We start from the raw sequence: 15,257 nt of genomic DNA, 5'->3' as shown, positions 1-15,257 counted from the left end.
AGTGGAGCCAGGACATAAACTCAGCTCTTCTGCATCCAGATCACATGTTCTTATTTCTGCACTGCCAATGCCCATCAGCAAAAGATCACCAGGAACACACACTATGGGGAGCTCTGCAGCATCTCAGTAGGAGAGTGTTAGAAAACGTAATGGATTTGGGCTTGTTTTAGGTGATTTTGTGGCAGTCTCAAGTAAGTGGGGCTTTTCTCTGGATCAGAGACTTTGAGGAAACAGACATAATTCTATGATTGTCTTATCTAGAAGGAAGGAGGATGCACTCTGGCTAAATGTATGATTGGTAATGCAGCAGCTGTCACTCTTTTTTTATTTTTATTTTTGAGACGGAGTCTTGTTCTGTCGCCCAGGCTGGAATGCAGTGGCACAATCTTGGCTCACTGCAAGCTCCGCCTCCCGGGTTTACACCATTCTCCTGCCTCAGCCTCCCCAGTAGTTGGGACTACAGGCGCCCGCCACCACACCTGGCTAATTTTTTGTATTTTTAGTAGAGACGGGGTTTCACCATGTTAGCCAGGATGGTTTCAATCTCCTGACCTTGTGATCCGCCCACCTCAGCCTCCCAAAGTGCTGGGATTACAGACGTGAGCCACCACGGCTGGCCTAGCAGCTGTCACTCTTATTAGTCAAGATGGGGGATGTTTGGCCATCTCTGTGATTTGGACAGGGTTCATGTTTTTGTCTATGATAAGACATAATTATGGAGTAGTCTTGTTTTTGTGTTAATTCATCATGGTCAGAGTGGTTACATGGATGATATACTATGAAATTGTTTGTATTCAGCTAAAGAACATCAACTAGCTGTGAGTGTCAGATCAGTTCCTGGCTGTCAAGGGTTTTCCTGTTTCTCAGCACTGAGAACTGCATGTGCCAAATTTCATCATATTACCAACATCAGCTGAAATTTCTTCTTTGTCATTAAATTTTTTTCAGGAAATGCCGGAAAAAATCCAACCACAGTTGCTGATAACATAATCGATGCTATTGTAGACTTCTCATTGCAGCGTTCCACCCCATCATTAAAAACCGTTAAAGTTGTCATCTTTCAACCTAAGCTGCTAAATGTATTCTACGACAGCATGAAAAGAGACCTCTCCGCATCACCGAACTTTCAATCCACATTCTCCATGACTACATGTAAGATGTTTACTTTTTAAAAATCACCTAGCTGGCTCTGATAATCACTTAGAAAATGTTTAGGTGTGAATGTACACTGAGTTTATAGTTTTCTATTTGTTTTAGGACTTTTCAGATAAGTTTTTATGACCCATGGGAAAAGTACAAAAATTAGAGAACGCAACCTCCTGTCAACTGATTATTTTCCTGAGAGACAAAATCATGCCTGGGAAATAGGAATGGCAAATAAACAGGAAGAGAATGGAAGTGAGGAAGCAGAAAGAGGGAGGAAGCTTTGCAAATTCTAGCCAATGGTCTAGCCAATATTCATTGATTGGTTGGTATTGACCCTCATTGCCTCTTGGAGCTGTGAACTAGCTGATTAATATTGGTCTGCTAATCATCCACCTATAGACATGTTAGCCTGGAATAAAATCAGATGTAAGAAGGAAGTGGCTAGGGTCAGCTGGTTGTACTACATCACAAGCAGCCAGACAGTTCCCAGATACCCAGTTGCTACTCTGTAAGGTGTGTTTATACTTTTAAGTATTTGCACCAACCTCTTCCTCTGATTTCGTTTTCCCCTATTTTGTGGCATTTGTACTGCTATTAAAATAACTAGGACTGCAGCCTCCTCTTGAAATCACTATTTTCACCCATTTGGAGCACTCACCTTTAAAGCGCTGTGGGTTTTGCTAGTGATAAGGCACATGTGCCATCAGCAGCCTCCCTAAACTGAGAATTATTATCTGCTGCTGTCAGGAGGAATGTCAGTTCTCTCTACATTTATTTCCTGACAAGTATTCTCCTCAGCATGCTACAACACACAATACATGTAGGACACACACAATAAAAACATGAAAATAATAGTTGGATCTGTAAAGGTTCTTGCAGTAGCAAATAACAGAAAATCCAACTTACACTGGCTTAAGCAAAAAGCAGAATTCAATAACTCATGTTATTATAAAACCCACACCTTCCTGGCTTCAGGTACAGTTTGGTCCAGGTGCTCATATAATAATATCATCTAGACCCTGAATTTCTTCATCTCTCATTCTCTTCTCAGCTGTGTTGTCTTTTTCCTTGGGCTTCATATGGTGAAAGATGGCTGCTAGCAGCTTTAGGTCCACATCCTTTCACAGTCAGTTTCAAGAGGAAAGAGTATATCCAGTGGAGATATACACTTATCCAGGAACATGATGCCAGGGAACAGAGGTCTTTTAAGCGCTGAGAGTCTTTCTGATTGGACCATTTTAGGTTATCGTTGCAGGCAGGGAACCAGAATTACACTGATTGGCCAAACCAGAGTCACATACTCCACACTTCAGCTAGATGGGGTCACCATTCGAAGCAATGGGGGAATAGCTGTTCCCCAGAGGAAATTCAGAAAGCTTTTACCAGAAGATGAGAAAAGGATACTGGGCATTTAAAAATAGTATGTACCTACTACAGTATCTAGGGATATATAAACTAACACTTCTTCCCTTTGGTCCTTGTAGATGAAAATTTTTATTTAAATTTAAGAACAGTAAATAAGTCATTATCAGTAAAGTAAAAGATAAAGTTTAACTGGTTCATCACTCTTTGCTTTCATCAAGATTTTAAACAGACTTACAAATTTAAAAAACAAAACAGTGAAGTTGAAGAGAGAAGCAAACAAAAAACTGACTAAAATGAGCAGACAACTGACCCTCTGAGACAGCAGGGTTGTCAATGCAGTGAAAGACTGATTTCAACCTGAACTTCTGGCACCCGAGGCAAAAACAAACCACAATAAAACTGCATTACGTCATCTTTGTTGTTAGAGAAAAGGAATAATACAGATGAAATATCAGATAAAAGGAAGTTTGTTGGCTCAGATAAACTGGAATTTTAGTAAGGATTTAACATATAGCCCTTTTTCAAAAAGAACTTAAAGAGGATAGCTTTGAGATTCATTTGTGCAGATGATACACAATTACTTTTCAAATGTATGTTAAAGCTATTTATTGAGTCCAGAGGTTATTTATTGAGCACCAACTGTATATCAGATATTAGAAATATAGATTTGGGAAGTCACGTGAGTAGGTGGGATTGAAGCCCTTAAGTGTGTTTGGCTTATCCATGAGAATAAACAGTGAGGAGAGGAAGACTGGGGGCAGAGCCAGGGATCTGGTTTGTTTGTTCGTTTGTTTTTGAGACTGAATCTCACTATGTTGCCCAGGCTGGAGTGCAGTGGTATAATCTTGGCTCACTGCAACCTCTGCCTCCCAGGTTCAAGCAATTCTCTTGCCTCAGCCTCCTGAGTAGCTAGGATTACAGGCATTTTAGTAGAGATGGGGTTTCACCATGTTGGCCAGGCTGGTCTCGAACTACCAATCTCAAGTGATCCACCTGTCGGCCTCCCAATGTGCTGACATTACAGGCATGAGCCAACGTGCTCGGTTGGGATCTTGGTTTTTAATCCCATCCCCACAGCTGAGGGCATTTATCCTGAACCACCAGGAATTCGAAAGTAGAGCTTATCTTTTAAAACAGTGGTCCCCAAACTTTTTGGCCCCAGGAACCAGTTTCACGTAAGACAAGTTTTCCACGGACTGGATTATGAAGGGGGATGGTTTCAGGATGATCCAAGTGCGTTACATTTATTGTCCACTTTATTTTTATTATTATTATATTGTAATGTATGATGAAATAATTATAAAACTTACCACAATGTAGAATCAGTGGGAGCCCTGAGCTTGTTTTCCTACAACTGGACAGTCCCATCTGGGGGTGATGGGAGACAGTGACAGATCATCAGGCATTAGATTCTCACTAGGAGTGCACAATCTAGATCCCTTGCATGCACAGTTCACAACAGGGTTTGAGCTCCTATGAGAATCTAATGCTGCCGCTGATCTGACAGAAGACGGCGGTAATGTGAATGACAGGGAGCAGCTATAAACACAGATGAAACTTTGCTCTCTTGCCTGCGGCTCACCTCCTGCATGCAGCCTGCTTCCTAACAGGTTACAGACCAGTGCTAATCTGTGGCCTGGGATTTGGGGACCCCTGTTTTAAAAAACACTAATCTTTTCAAAGAGCTGTATGGGAAGAGGGCTCAGGAAAATCCTAGCACATGGAAACACTTTTAAAAGGGTAGTTACCATGATATTTCTGTGAAGCCCTGGGCTGCAAGTCAACAGTGCTCCTTACTTTGGTAATGACCTTCCATGTGATGCTGGGTGAGTATTCCTGGGACTCTGTTTTCTCTCCTCTAAATTGTCTAGCCAAAGTCATCTTTTGTACATAGAAGACAGAGTAGGTTGGTGTGGCTTAAGGGTATGATTTAAATGTTTTTCCTCCAAGAAAATACCTTTGGCTTTATGCTTTATTCCCTGTTAATATACAAATACCAGCTGGGCACTGTGGCTCATGCCTGTAATCCCAACACTTCAGAAGGCCAAGGCAGGAGGATTGCTTCAGCCCAGGAGTGGGACCAGCCTGGGCAACATGGCAGAACCTCATCTCTACAAAAAAAAAAAAAAAAAAAAAAATAGCGAGGCATGTGCCTGTAGTCGCACCTACTAGAGAGGCTGAGGCAGGAGGATTGCCTGAGCCTAGGAGGTCAAGGCTGCAGTGATCCATGATTGTGCCACTGCACTTAAGACTGGATAACAGGCCGGGCGCAGTGGCTCAAGCCTGTAATCCCAGCACTTTGGGAGGCCGAGGCGGGCGGATCACAAGGTCAGGAGATCGAGACCACAGTGAAACCCCGTCTCTACTAAAAATACAAAAAATTAGCCGGGCGCGGTGGCGGGCGCCTGTAGTCCCAGCTACTCAGGAGGCTGAGGCAGGAGAATGGCGGGAACCCGGGAGGCGGAGCTTGCAGTGAGCCGAGATCGCGCCACTGCACTCCAGCCTGGGCAACAGCGTGAGACTCCGTCTCAAAAAAAAAAAAAAAAAAAAAAAAGACTGGATAACAGAGTGAGACTCTATCTCAAAATAATAATAATAATTAATAATAATATGCAAATACCTCTGGGATGTAAAAAAATCAAGCTTAATTGGTTTTTAAGAATAATAACCCTATGTTTACAAAGGACTTGGCATTCCCTAAAGCACTTTCAGACTCCTTACTATATTTTAACTTTGCAACAATCCTGTGAGGTGGTAGATAGAGCTCATGGGATCCATCTTACAATTCCCATTACACAGATGAGAAAATAAAAACTCACCCAGAAGTGGTGTTATATGTGTTCAATGTCATACGGCTGGTCACAGGCTGAGGCTGATCTGGTCTTCTGATTCCAAGTCCTGATAGCTTCCTGCTCTCCAACCTCAGGGCATGAAAGGAATAGAGAGCCCCCAAAAAACCTTCACCTCCTTACTTCCCAGGTTTGCCTGCTGTATTCGGGGGAAAGGAAGCAGCAGATCCAAAAGGACTGTAAGGCCTTGGGTTAGAAATGATTAGGCAGAAAGATCCTGAAGGAGATGGACAGTGGGGGAAAGGAAGGAATGTAGCTTTCAGAAACCACACACCTTATTGGTGGGAAACTGCCAGAACGACTTTAAAAATAGAGTTTGAAAAGAGCTTACTGATTAGGGTTAGATGCCTCCCTGTGTCACAAGAACTTACCCCAGATGGACTTGCTCAACAGGAAGACAGTGCCCTGGATCCCTCTCTCAGGCTGGGTATATCTTTCACTAAAAAGGAGTAAATTGTGGCTTTGTTTGTAAGGAAGAAATCCTTTGGTTTTTACCTATGGTGGTGTGTCTCTAATGCAGGGTGTCCATGTTCACACTAGTCCTGCTATCTTAGCAAGTTGATGTCTAGCCTTGGTGTTTTAGAAGTTCCAGGAAGCCATTGAAAAGCAAAGGAAACCCGGGCATGATCACCTTATGGGAAAGCATTCTCTTAGCACATCTGCTATTTTCTTTACATGCTGCTTTCTCTGCTTGGTGTATAAGATGGGGTACAGAACAATGTACTTTAAATATCTTTAGCAGGGTAATCATTTTCAAAACAATAGAAGAGAACTGCATTAAATAATACTGATAAAAGCAAAAGCACCTAGAAATTAACATTCATGTTTACATATTAGTTTCTTACAAAATTAATTCCATAGAACTCTCTGGGAAAATTACAATTTCAAGCTACAGTGGATCTAAGTTTATCTAAATATTTTAGCTAGAGCATTAATGAATATATTGTGTGTCATATTGATGTCAGACCATTCACTTCATCTGGGTTTACTCAACTGAGGATAATAGAAGAAGCAACTGTGAAACGTGTAACTTCTAGTTTAAAGACCAGGTTTGGATGACAAGAGACAAGAGCATAGGAGGTACCCTGATTTTCAGAGGTCTTTGGAAATGAATGTTGTATTTTGACCAAATGCTGACTTTCCAGATAATCTTCCTGAACACTGGACTGACATGAATCATCAGCTGTTTCGCATGGTCCAGCTAGACCCAGGACAACCAGAATATAATACCATAAAGGACAAGTTCACCCAAACTTGTTCTTCCTACACAATAGAGAAGGTAATACTGTGTTAAAATTTACGGTTTAAAAATGTTGATGAATTAACATAAAAGCTATCTCTTTTTAAATGACACCTTTCCTTCCTTTGTACCTTACTATGTTTATTTTAACTGGAATTAGACTTACTCAAGCTCCACAGAGTTCAAATCTCACGGTTTACTCATTAGCAGTAATGAAGGAGATTCCAAGTCACATGTGTATGTTAGGATGCTTTCAGCTGCAAGTCACAAACCAACTCACTCAAACTGATTAAACAAGGAGAACTGTGTCGGAAATTAATGGAAAGTCCCGAAGTAGGATGGGCTTTGGAGAAGTCTGATCCAGCGGCTTGATGGTGTCCTGGATCCAGTTGCTCCAGCTTTGCTGTCCTCAGTGTCAGCTTTGTGTTAAGGCTGGACTCTCTTTGTGGTTGTTGGGTGGCTGCTGGCAGCAATTAGAGGATCTCTGCTTTCTCATTCACAGCCCATAGAAGACAACTCCGTCCTGTCCTCTCCTGCAGTTACTGGACAAGAATCCCAACCACTGCAACTCTCTCCATGTCTAGGGAATACCCTGTTCTGGTTGGCTTGGGCCTGAGCTATCAGATGCCATCAATGTGTGATCCATATTGAAATCCTGATTAGTTTAACTCAATTAGACGCCATCCTAGAACTATAAGTAGGGCCAATCCCACTCAAACCAGAAGTTGCTGATGAGGTAGAATGTATGTTTAGAAGATTACCACAATGTCCACTATGCTGCGTAAAAACATTAGTCAGTAAACTATAGGAGGGCATTATCATACCATGTGTATCAGAACAGGGTGGGGCATCCTAGTAATTTAAAATCTTGTTGGCGCTTCCATAGAACTGTGTACTTACCTCTTGGAGCACTTATAAAGTGGTACTTTGTAACTATGCACTTACATTACAGCACTTATAAGGTACTTTGATAACTTTCACATGCCTGGCTCCCTGACTAGACAGTGAGCTGCTTAAGGTAGGAGTTGCATCTTGTTCATTTCTTCATTCTCAGTACCTAGGAAGCTGTCTAGCACATAGTAGGACACAATATGTATTGAGTAAACTTGATTGAATGAATGAGCTTAATTCCTGAGAAAGGGGAACCAGGAGATAGAGACATCCTACAGAAAGGACAGAATTTAAAGGAGGAGATGCCTCGTCGTGTTAAAAGCTGTTGGAAGTACAGTCCTAGACCTCTGAATCCATGGGTTCTGCATCCATGATTTCAACCAACCTCGGATGGAAAGTGTGGTGAGGCCTATGATGGTTGAGTGTACGGAATGTGTACAGACTTTTTCTTTTTTTTTTTTTCAGACTTTTTCTTCTTGTCATTATTCCCTAAACAATGTAACAACTATTTACATAGCATTTGTTAATACATTGTATGAAGCAATATAAGAAATCTAGAGATGACTGAAAGTATATGGAAGGATTGTGTAGATTATATATTAATACAAATACAGTACTATGTCATTTTATATCAGGGACTTGAGCATCCTCAGATTTTGGTATCTGCAGTGGTCCTGGAACCAATCCTTCATGGAGATTGAAGGATGACTGTACAAGATGTGCAAGAAACTCATTTCAATTGTGTTTACTCAGTATCTGCAACTTTCTTGGCTCATACTTCTTTTGAAAACCCCCAACTTTGGATTAATTCCATAACCTACCTTCTCTCCTGCTGCTCCTAGATGAAATCCTTACTAATTCATGATCCCCAGCCTCAGCTGGACCCTCCGGGCTGCCTGGAATCCTTCATTGCTTCCTCCAGTCACCCCCTCACACATTCCCCATTGCAAACCTTCATTTCTCTCCCGGAGGCCTCCGCTACTTTCAGCAGAACATCTTTCCTACCTTTTATGGCTTGGATTCTCCTCAACAGCTGCCCAGGTACCCACTCCATTCTTCTTGAACCTCTCTTCTTCCTCTGTTTCCAGAACATCATCCTTTCAGATTTCCTCCTCCTTTCCCAGACACAGGTTATCTGGAGCCCGTTCTTATAACTTCATAGCTCCAGGTGTGTTCTCCTGACCATCCCTTATCACTCTGTGGGGTAGTGGTTAGTTTTCTTGCCTTGCCCCTGCCCCTGTGCCATTAGACTGACTGTTTCATGAAGGCAGAGATCCAACACAAGCTTGATTCATAGAGATGTTCAGTAGGTGATGGCTGAATGGATGTTAACTCCGTTTCCTAGGAGGAAGGAGAGCCAGTAGAGAGTGATATTTTGAAAAGAAGTGAAAGAAGAACAGAGTTTTAAGGAGGGGATGGTTCATGGTTTGAAATGCTATTCAGAGGTCTAGAAAAAAATAGTCATAAGATTAGGCAATTATAAGGTGATTTGTGACCATAATTGGAGCATTAAGAGAAAGAACTGTTATGAGGAGAAGCCACATGGAATGAGTTGGAAGATGAGAAGGAGTTAAGGACATGGCTATTGAATAACTACACATTTTTGAGTAGGTGTTTGAATGTCAGTGAATCTCCAGGAATTCCAGGGAATATATATTGGTAATCATTTTGATATAAACTATAAATTATGTTATTTAAAATATATACTAACAAGCACTATTACAAAGCATAGATACTAATAGATACTTTTAGCCCATCTTTCTCTAAAGGCAGAAAACTGCCTACTCTCTGAATGTGCTGTCTACTTGTATTCTCTTCTCCTTTTCCTTCACCAACTCCTCTTTCTCTTCCTTCTTTTTCATATTGCTTGTTTTAAATCCACAACAAGTGCAATACACTGAGCCCCAAGGTCATTTCTGAAATATTTTGTCTTTTGTCACTTGCAGATTGAGAGGATACAGAATGCATTTCTCTGGCAGAGCTACCAGGTAAAGAAAAGGCAAATGGATATCAAGAATGACGATACGAATAATGAGAGACTCCTCTTCCATGGGACAGATGCAGACTCAGTGACATATGTCAATCAGCATGGCTTTAATCGAAGTTATGCTGGGAAGAATGGTAAGGAAGCGAGTAATCTGGCTGATCAGAACGAGGCAAATGATAGTTTCAGACTTTTCATACCCAAGCAGTGTGGAACCATGGTTGGCAGCCATATTATCACTGTCAGAATAGAGCTCGCTGTGTTTCACTATAAAGGAGACTGGCAACCTTCTGAGGGAAGCTTGAGCAAATTTTAGAAATGAAGAAAAGTAACTTTAATGTGCAGGTTTTTTTTGGGGGGAGGCTTTTTTTTCTTTTTAGACAGTCTCATTCTGTCACCCAAACTGGAGTGCAGTGGCAAGATCATGGCTCACTGCAGCCTTGATCTCTTGAGCTCAAATGATGCCCCCACCTCAGTCCCCTGAGTAGCTGGGATTACAGGCATACACCACTATGCCTGGCTAATAATTTTGTTTTATTTTTGTAGAGAAGGGATCTCATAATGTTAGCCAGGCTGGTCTCGAACTCCTGGCCTTAAGCAATCCTCCTGTCTCAGCCTCCTAAAGTGTTGGGATTACAGGCATGAGCCAACACACCTGGCTAGAACTGCATTTAAAAAACAATTTGTTGTCAGATTAGGCATGGTTCTACATATTGTGTAATTTTATACTCTTAGGAAGGTTTTTGTCTTTCTCTTTCCAGCTGTATTCTATGGAAAAGGAACCTATTTTGCTGTGGATGCCAGTTATTCTGCCAACGACACCTACTCCAAGCCGGACAGCAATGGGAGAAAGCACATGTACATTGTGCGAGTACTTACTGGAATCTTCACAAAGGGACATGCAGGATTAGTTACCCCTCCACCCAAGAATCCTCACAATCCCACAGATCTCTTTGACTCGGTGACAGACAATACACAATCTCCAAAGCTATTTGTGATATTCTTTGATAATCAGGCTTACCCAGAATATCTCATAACTTTCAGGCTTTAAAAATATTTTTATCATCAAAGAGATTATTTAAATCATCTGTGAGAACAACATGCAATCTTCGTCTTTGCATTTGGCCTGTTTAAGCAGACAAAAGTTTCCCTTTCAGGTGCTAAAATGCTGAAAATTACCTTTTTAAAATGCTCTATTGCTGCAATTTGTAGCATACCTTTTTTTCTCAGCAAATTGATGGGTGGAAGCTAAGAAATGTATGGTAAATGTCACAGTTAGAGCTACAGCTATTCACAGACACCAAATCTGTAGGAGAATAAAAAGCACATTATTCTTTTTCCATCAGAAAAAAAAAAACAAGATACATCACCTTAAAGCCCAGATGACACTGTTCTACTTGGAACATATTAAGACATCGAATGGTGGCGGGTTAAACTGTACTACTTAAGTGGAGAGGCTACTGTTATGCATCTGTAACAGCTGGGGATTTTACCTTATTAAGAAAAACCTGTCGATAGTTCAGCTGAAATGACTGGATCACAGAATATTAACTCTGTTATGGAACAAATCATAACAGATTTTACCCGTTTACATTTCAGGTAAAAATGTGTAAAAATATTATCCCCAATTTTAGTGACTTAATCCCACACAGTCTTTGTTGGTGCGGAGTTCAGGTATGGCCTACCTGGTCATTCTGCTAGGGTCTCTCTGAAGTTACAGACAAGATGTCAGGGGATGTGGTCGTTTGAAGTCTTGTCTGGGCTGGAGGTCTATTTCCAAGGTGAATCACAGGTATTGGCAGTCCTCAGTTCCTCTCCTCACGGGCCTCTCCACAGGCTGCTTGAGTGTCCTCATGACACAAGAGCTGGCTTACTCCAGAGTGAGCAACTCAAGAGAGAGCAAGGCAGAAGCTACCAAGTCTTTATGATTGAAGTCATACACCATCTTTTCCGCAATATCCTATTGATTATTTGGATCATCTTGTTCAACCTGGGAGGGAATTGCACAAGAACATGAATACACATTGGCAAGGATCACTGGGGGCCAGCTTGGAAGCTGTGTGAATGAGCAAATGAATGTACAGATAGAACGTTAGCAGCCAAAATGATGCTAGAGGTCACCTACCCCACTGTCCTCTTGTCTTTCTCCCCCAACCCTCCCCTGCTCCCAGGCAAGAAGCCCTCTAGCCTCTGCTTGATCACTTTCAGCACTCAACATCTTGAGGGAACCTATTCCACTGTGGGACAGTGTTAATTAGTGGAAAACTCTTTTTTTCAAAAGTTGAAATCAGTTCCTCTATGTCTATTACCTGCTGATCACTGTCCAGACTTCTGGAGGACACAGGACAAGTTTTATTCCTCTTACCGATGGTAGCCTTTCAGATCCATCCCTTCCCTCCAGTATATTAGAGTGATGTAAATTCTTAAAATGCCTAGCAGTTTATTTATCCTGAAGCATCACTTTTGAAAAGTTAGACATTTAAGAAGTATTTACATTATCATAAATAAATTACATGTGCATTTAAAGAGGACAGAGGAGTATAAAGAAAAATATCTCACCAAACTCATTCATAATTCCAGCACTAAGGGAAAACCACTGCCAATTTCTCATGTTCTCCCTTCCAGTTTCTTCTCTAGTCCAAATTCAACAAAGTCAAAATCACATTTTGTTCAGTCACGAATCATATGATATTGTTTCTACCATTTTTCATTTAACATTACAAGTTGTTTTCCTGTGTTGTTATTTTTTCTGTACACATAATTTTAATGGCAGAGTTATTCTGCTTTATATCTTTTCCCTATTTTTATGTATATAGAATTATAAAATTTTTAAAAATGTAATCATCATTTATAGTTTAATAATCAGTTTTATTTTGCAGTGTATCGTTTTCCTCATGTCATTAAATATTTTACATATTATTTTTAATGGTTGCATAGTATTTCATTGCCTGTTTCTACCTACATGTCGTGTCAAAATAAGGTACCTATATTTCTTGATAAATATGAGGTTAGAATATGAGATGCAAAGATCCTAATCTACCTTCAACAAGACAGTCAAAATGCTCTGTTGCTGCAATTTGTAACATACCTGAAGGAAATATAGTCCCAGAGAACAAAGTAAGGTTAAGTAATGCAATTACTGCCTGGGACTTGTCTCTCAATACCATTGCAGAATTCTCGTGAGCCATGTTAGAACAAGAAAGGACTCCTAGCCTGGGCAAATAGGGAGACCCTATCTCTACAAAAATACAAAAAAAATTAGCCCAGCATGGTGGCACATGCCTGTGGTCCCAGCTACTCAGGAGGCTGAGGTGGGAGGATTGCTTGGACCCAGGAGGTCAAGGCTGCAGTGAGCTATAATCCTGCCACTGCACTCCAGCCTGGGTCACAGAGCAAAACCCTATCTCAAAAAAACAAAAAACAAAAAACAAAAAAACCCTTTTACTTAGGTTAGGTGGACTCTTATTTACAATGTCCACTGCTGACTTGTTGCCTCCTCTAATATTGTTACTCAGGGATGTTGTTCCCCAGTTTATTTTGCTGTACCCTTATGTCAGGAGTAAGACACAGAAGTCTGGAGTACAGTATACCCATGTTATTAAAGTTGTGATGCTTTCTTGAAGAACAATGAACTAATCAATAATTATAGTTGTTTAGAAATTCTACCTTCCGTCAGTCTAAAGCTAAATTGTATCTTTCCATCCTTTAAGTCCATCTCCTTCCCACTTGGCTTGATTTTTCCTCTCTATATGACTAGAATGGTCTCTACTTCTATCCTAAGAACTAACTGTTATCTAGCTTAGTATCAAAATTAGAAGTCTTGTCAAACTGCTAATTACTGAAGAAATCCATCTCTGTTCTCTGTATCTTCAGAGTTCAGGTAAATGGTACCTGATCGATCCAAGACCAGAGACCATGAGCTCTAATTCCGGACTGGCAGCCTTCTTTCACAGAAGCCTTTATGGTCTCAAATAGCTTCTCATTGCTTTTCTTACCATTCTTCTCCTTCTTGTTCCTTTTTTTTTTTTTTAATTCTTTCTCTCACTTGTGGAAAAAAAGGACACATACTCTGCTTGGATGAATCAGGAAATATTTTCATTTTTTTCTGCACCAATATTAGATAGCCACTCAAATTCCACATAGTATATATGGTAATGTATTAATTGAACACAAGGTTTACAAATTCATTTACAGTGTGGCGGGTTATCACAGGACTGGTGAGATCTTTCATAGCTAGTATGATCAAATTCAATTTCTTCTGAGTACTTGACTAGAACAAATACAGTTTCTTTTAGTAAACAAGCTTTATAGTAAATATGTTTTACAAGCTTAATTGATTAAATTATTCCATATCCTAGCTTTGGTCTTCACCACATTAGTAAACATAGGAAGGGAATCTTACAACTAAATTCAGAGTATGAATAACTTAAAAGACCTTTGGCCCATTTCTCTTTGTTTACACTATTTTTGTGGTAACTAGGATATAAATATTCTCAATCTTCTTTTCTTTATTTCACTGAGAAGGGCATTTTCTACACAGTATTTAATTCCCCTAAGTTTCTTGTTCCTAAAATTATCACTCTATAACTAAGACCTATCAGAGGAGTGATTGTGGCTTCCACAAAATCCAACCACCTCTTCAATCTGAGCCTTTCTTTTCATGTGCTTAATGTATTCTTGTCTCTTCACTCCTAGACCGCTCAACTCTCAACACCTTTTTCACATTCAATTTACTCAATTAGTACAATGCAAGATCAACCCTCCACCTAAACAGAAAAAAAATAATGAAAATGCTTCTCTTTAGGTCTTTGTAGTTTATGGTGCTAGATGGAGCTCTTTTTTTCATATTAACTCCACTAAAATTCCAATTAAAGTGCCCAAGATAAGGGAAGTACCAATACAAAAAGAACAACATAAAATTAACAAATCTGGGATCAACAACAAAAACAAATTCAGTGTAAATACGGGATGGGGGGATAAAAACAAGAACCCAGAAAGTAAAAGTAGGAGTATTGGAATCTAGAACATATAATGATAAACATCATAGAGCAATAACTCACTTCTATTGTTTTTTGTTTTGTTTTTTGTTTTGAGATGGAGTCTCACTCTGTTGCCCAAGCTGGAGTGCAATGGTGCCATCTTGGCTCACTGCAACCTCCACCTCCCGGGTTCTAGTGATCCTCTTGCCTCAGCCTCCCAAGTAGCTGGGATTACAGGTGTTCACCACCACGCCTGGCTAATTTTTTTATTTTTAGCAGACTCAGGGTTTCACCATGGTGGCCAGTCTGGTCTTGAACTCCTGACCTCAGGTGATCTGCCCGCCTCAGCCTCCCAAAGTGCTGGGATTGCAGGTGTGAGCCACCACATCTGGCCAAATGTTCTATTGTTAACAGAAGTTTGTTTGCTCTTTTTTTTTTTTTTTTTTTTGAGACAAAGTCTCTGTTGCCCAGGCTGTAGTATAGCGGTATGATCTTGGCTCACTGCAACCTCTGTCTCCCAAGTTCAAGTGATTTTTGTGCCTCAGCCTTCCAACTAGCTGGGACTACAGGCATGTGCCACCACACCTGGCTAATTTTTATATTATTAGTAGAGACGGGGTTTTGCCACATGTTTCAGGCTGGTCTCGAACTCCTGATCTCAGGTGATCTGCCTGCCTTGGCCTCCCAAAGTGCTGGGATTACAGGCTTGAGCCACTGTGCCAGGCCTTGTTTTTTTCTTTTGAAACAGGGTCTCACTTTGTCACCCACACCAGAGTGCAGTGGTGCACTCATGGCTCACTGCA

The 15,257-nt window shown here is 40.7% G+C and overlaps 1 protein-coding gene across 10 annotated transcripts in view; it reads left to right on the top strand.

The window, feature by feature from the left end:
* The window catches only part of PARP15 (poly(ADP-ribose) polymerase family member 15), a 54,930-nt gene extending 42,532 nt beyond the window's left edge, over window positions 1-12,398 (top strand). For all 10 annotated transcript variants that reach the window (XM_065539143.2, XM_005547983.5, XM_074033319.1 and 7 more), the window contains 4 exons: window positions 949-1,152; window positions 6,506-6,639; window positions 9,438-9,612; window positions 10,237-12,398. In XM_065539143.2, coding sequence (XP_065395215.1) covers window positions 949-1,152; window positions 6,506-6,639; window positions 9,438-9,612; window positions 10,237-10,526 — 803 coding nt within the window. In that variant the 3' untranslated portion in view covers window positions 10,527-12,398. The remainder of the gene's footprint in view (window positions 1-948; window positions 1,153-6,505; window positions 6,640-9,437; window positions 9,613-10,236) is intronic.
* The last annotated feature ends 2,859 nt before the right edge of the window (window positions 12,399-15,257 follow it).

This window comes from Macaca fascicularis, chromosome 2 (assembly GCF_037993035.2).
Source record: "Macaca fascicularis isolate 582-1 chromosome 2, T2T-MFA8v1.1".
Lineage (NCBI taxonomy): Eukaryota > Metazoa > Chordata > Mammalia > Primates > Cercopithecidae > Macaca > Macaca fascicularis.
This window is presented reverse-complemented; position numbering and strand designations above follow the sequence as displayed.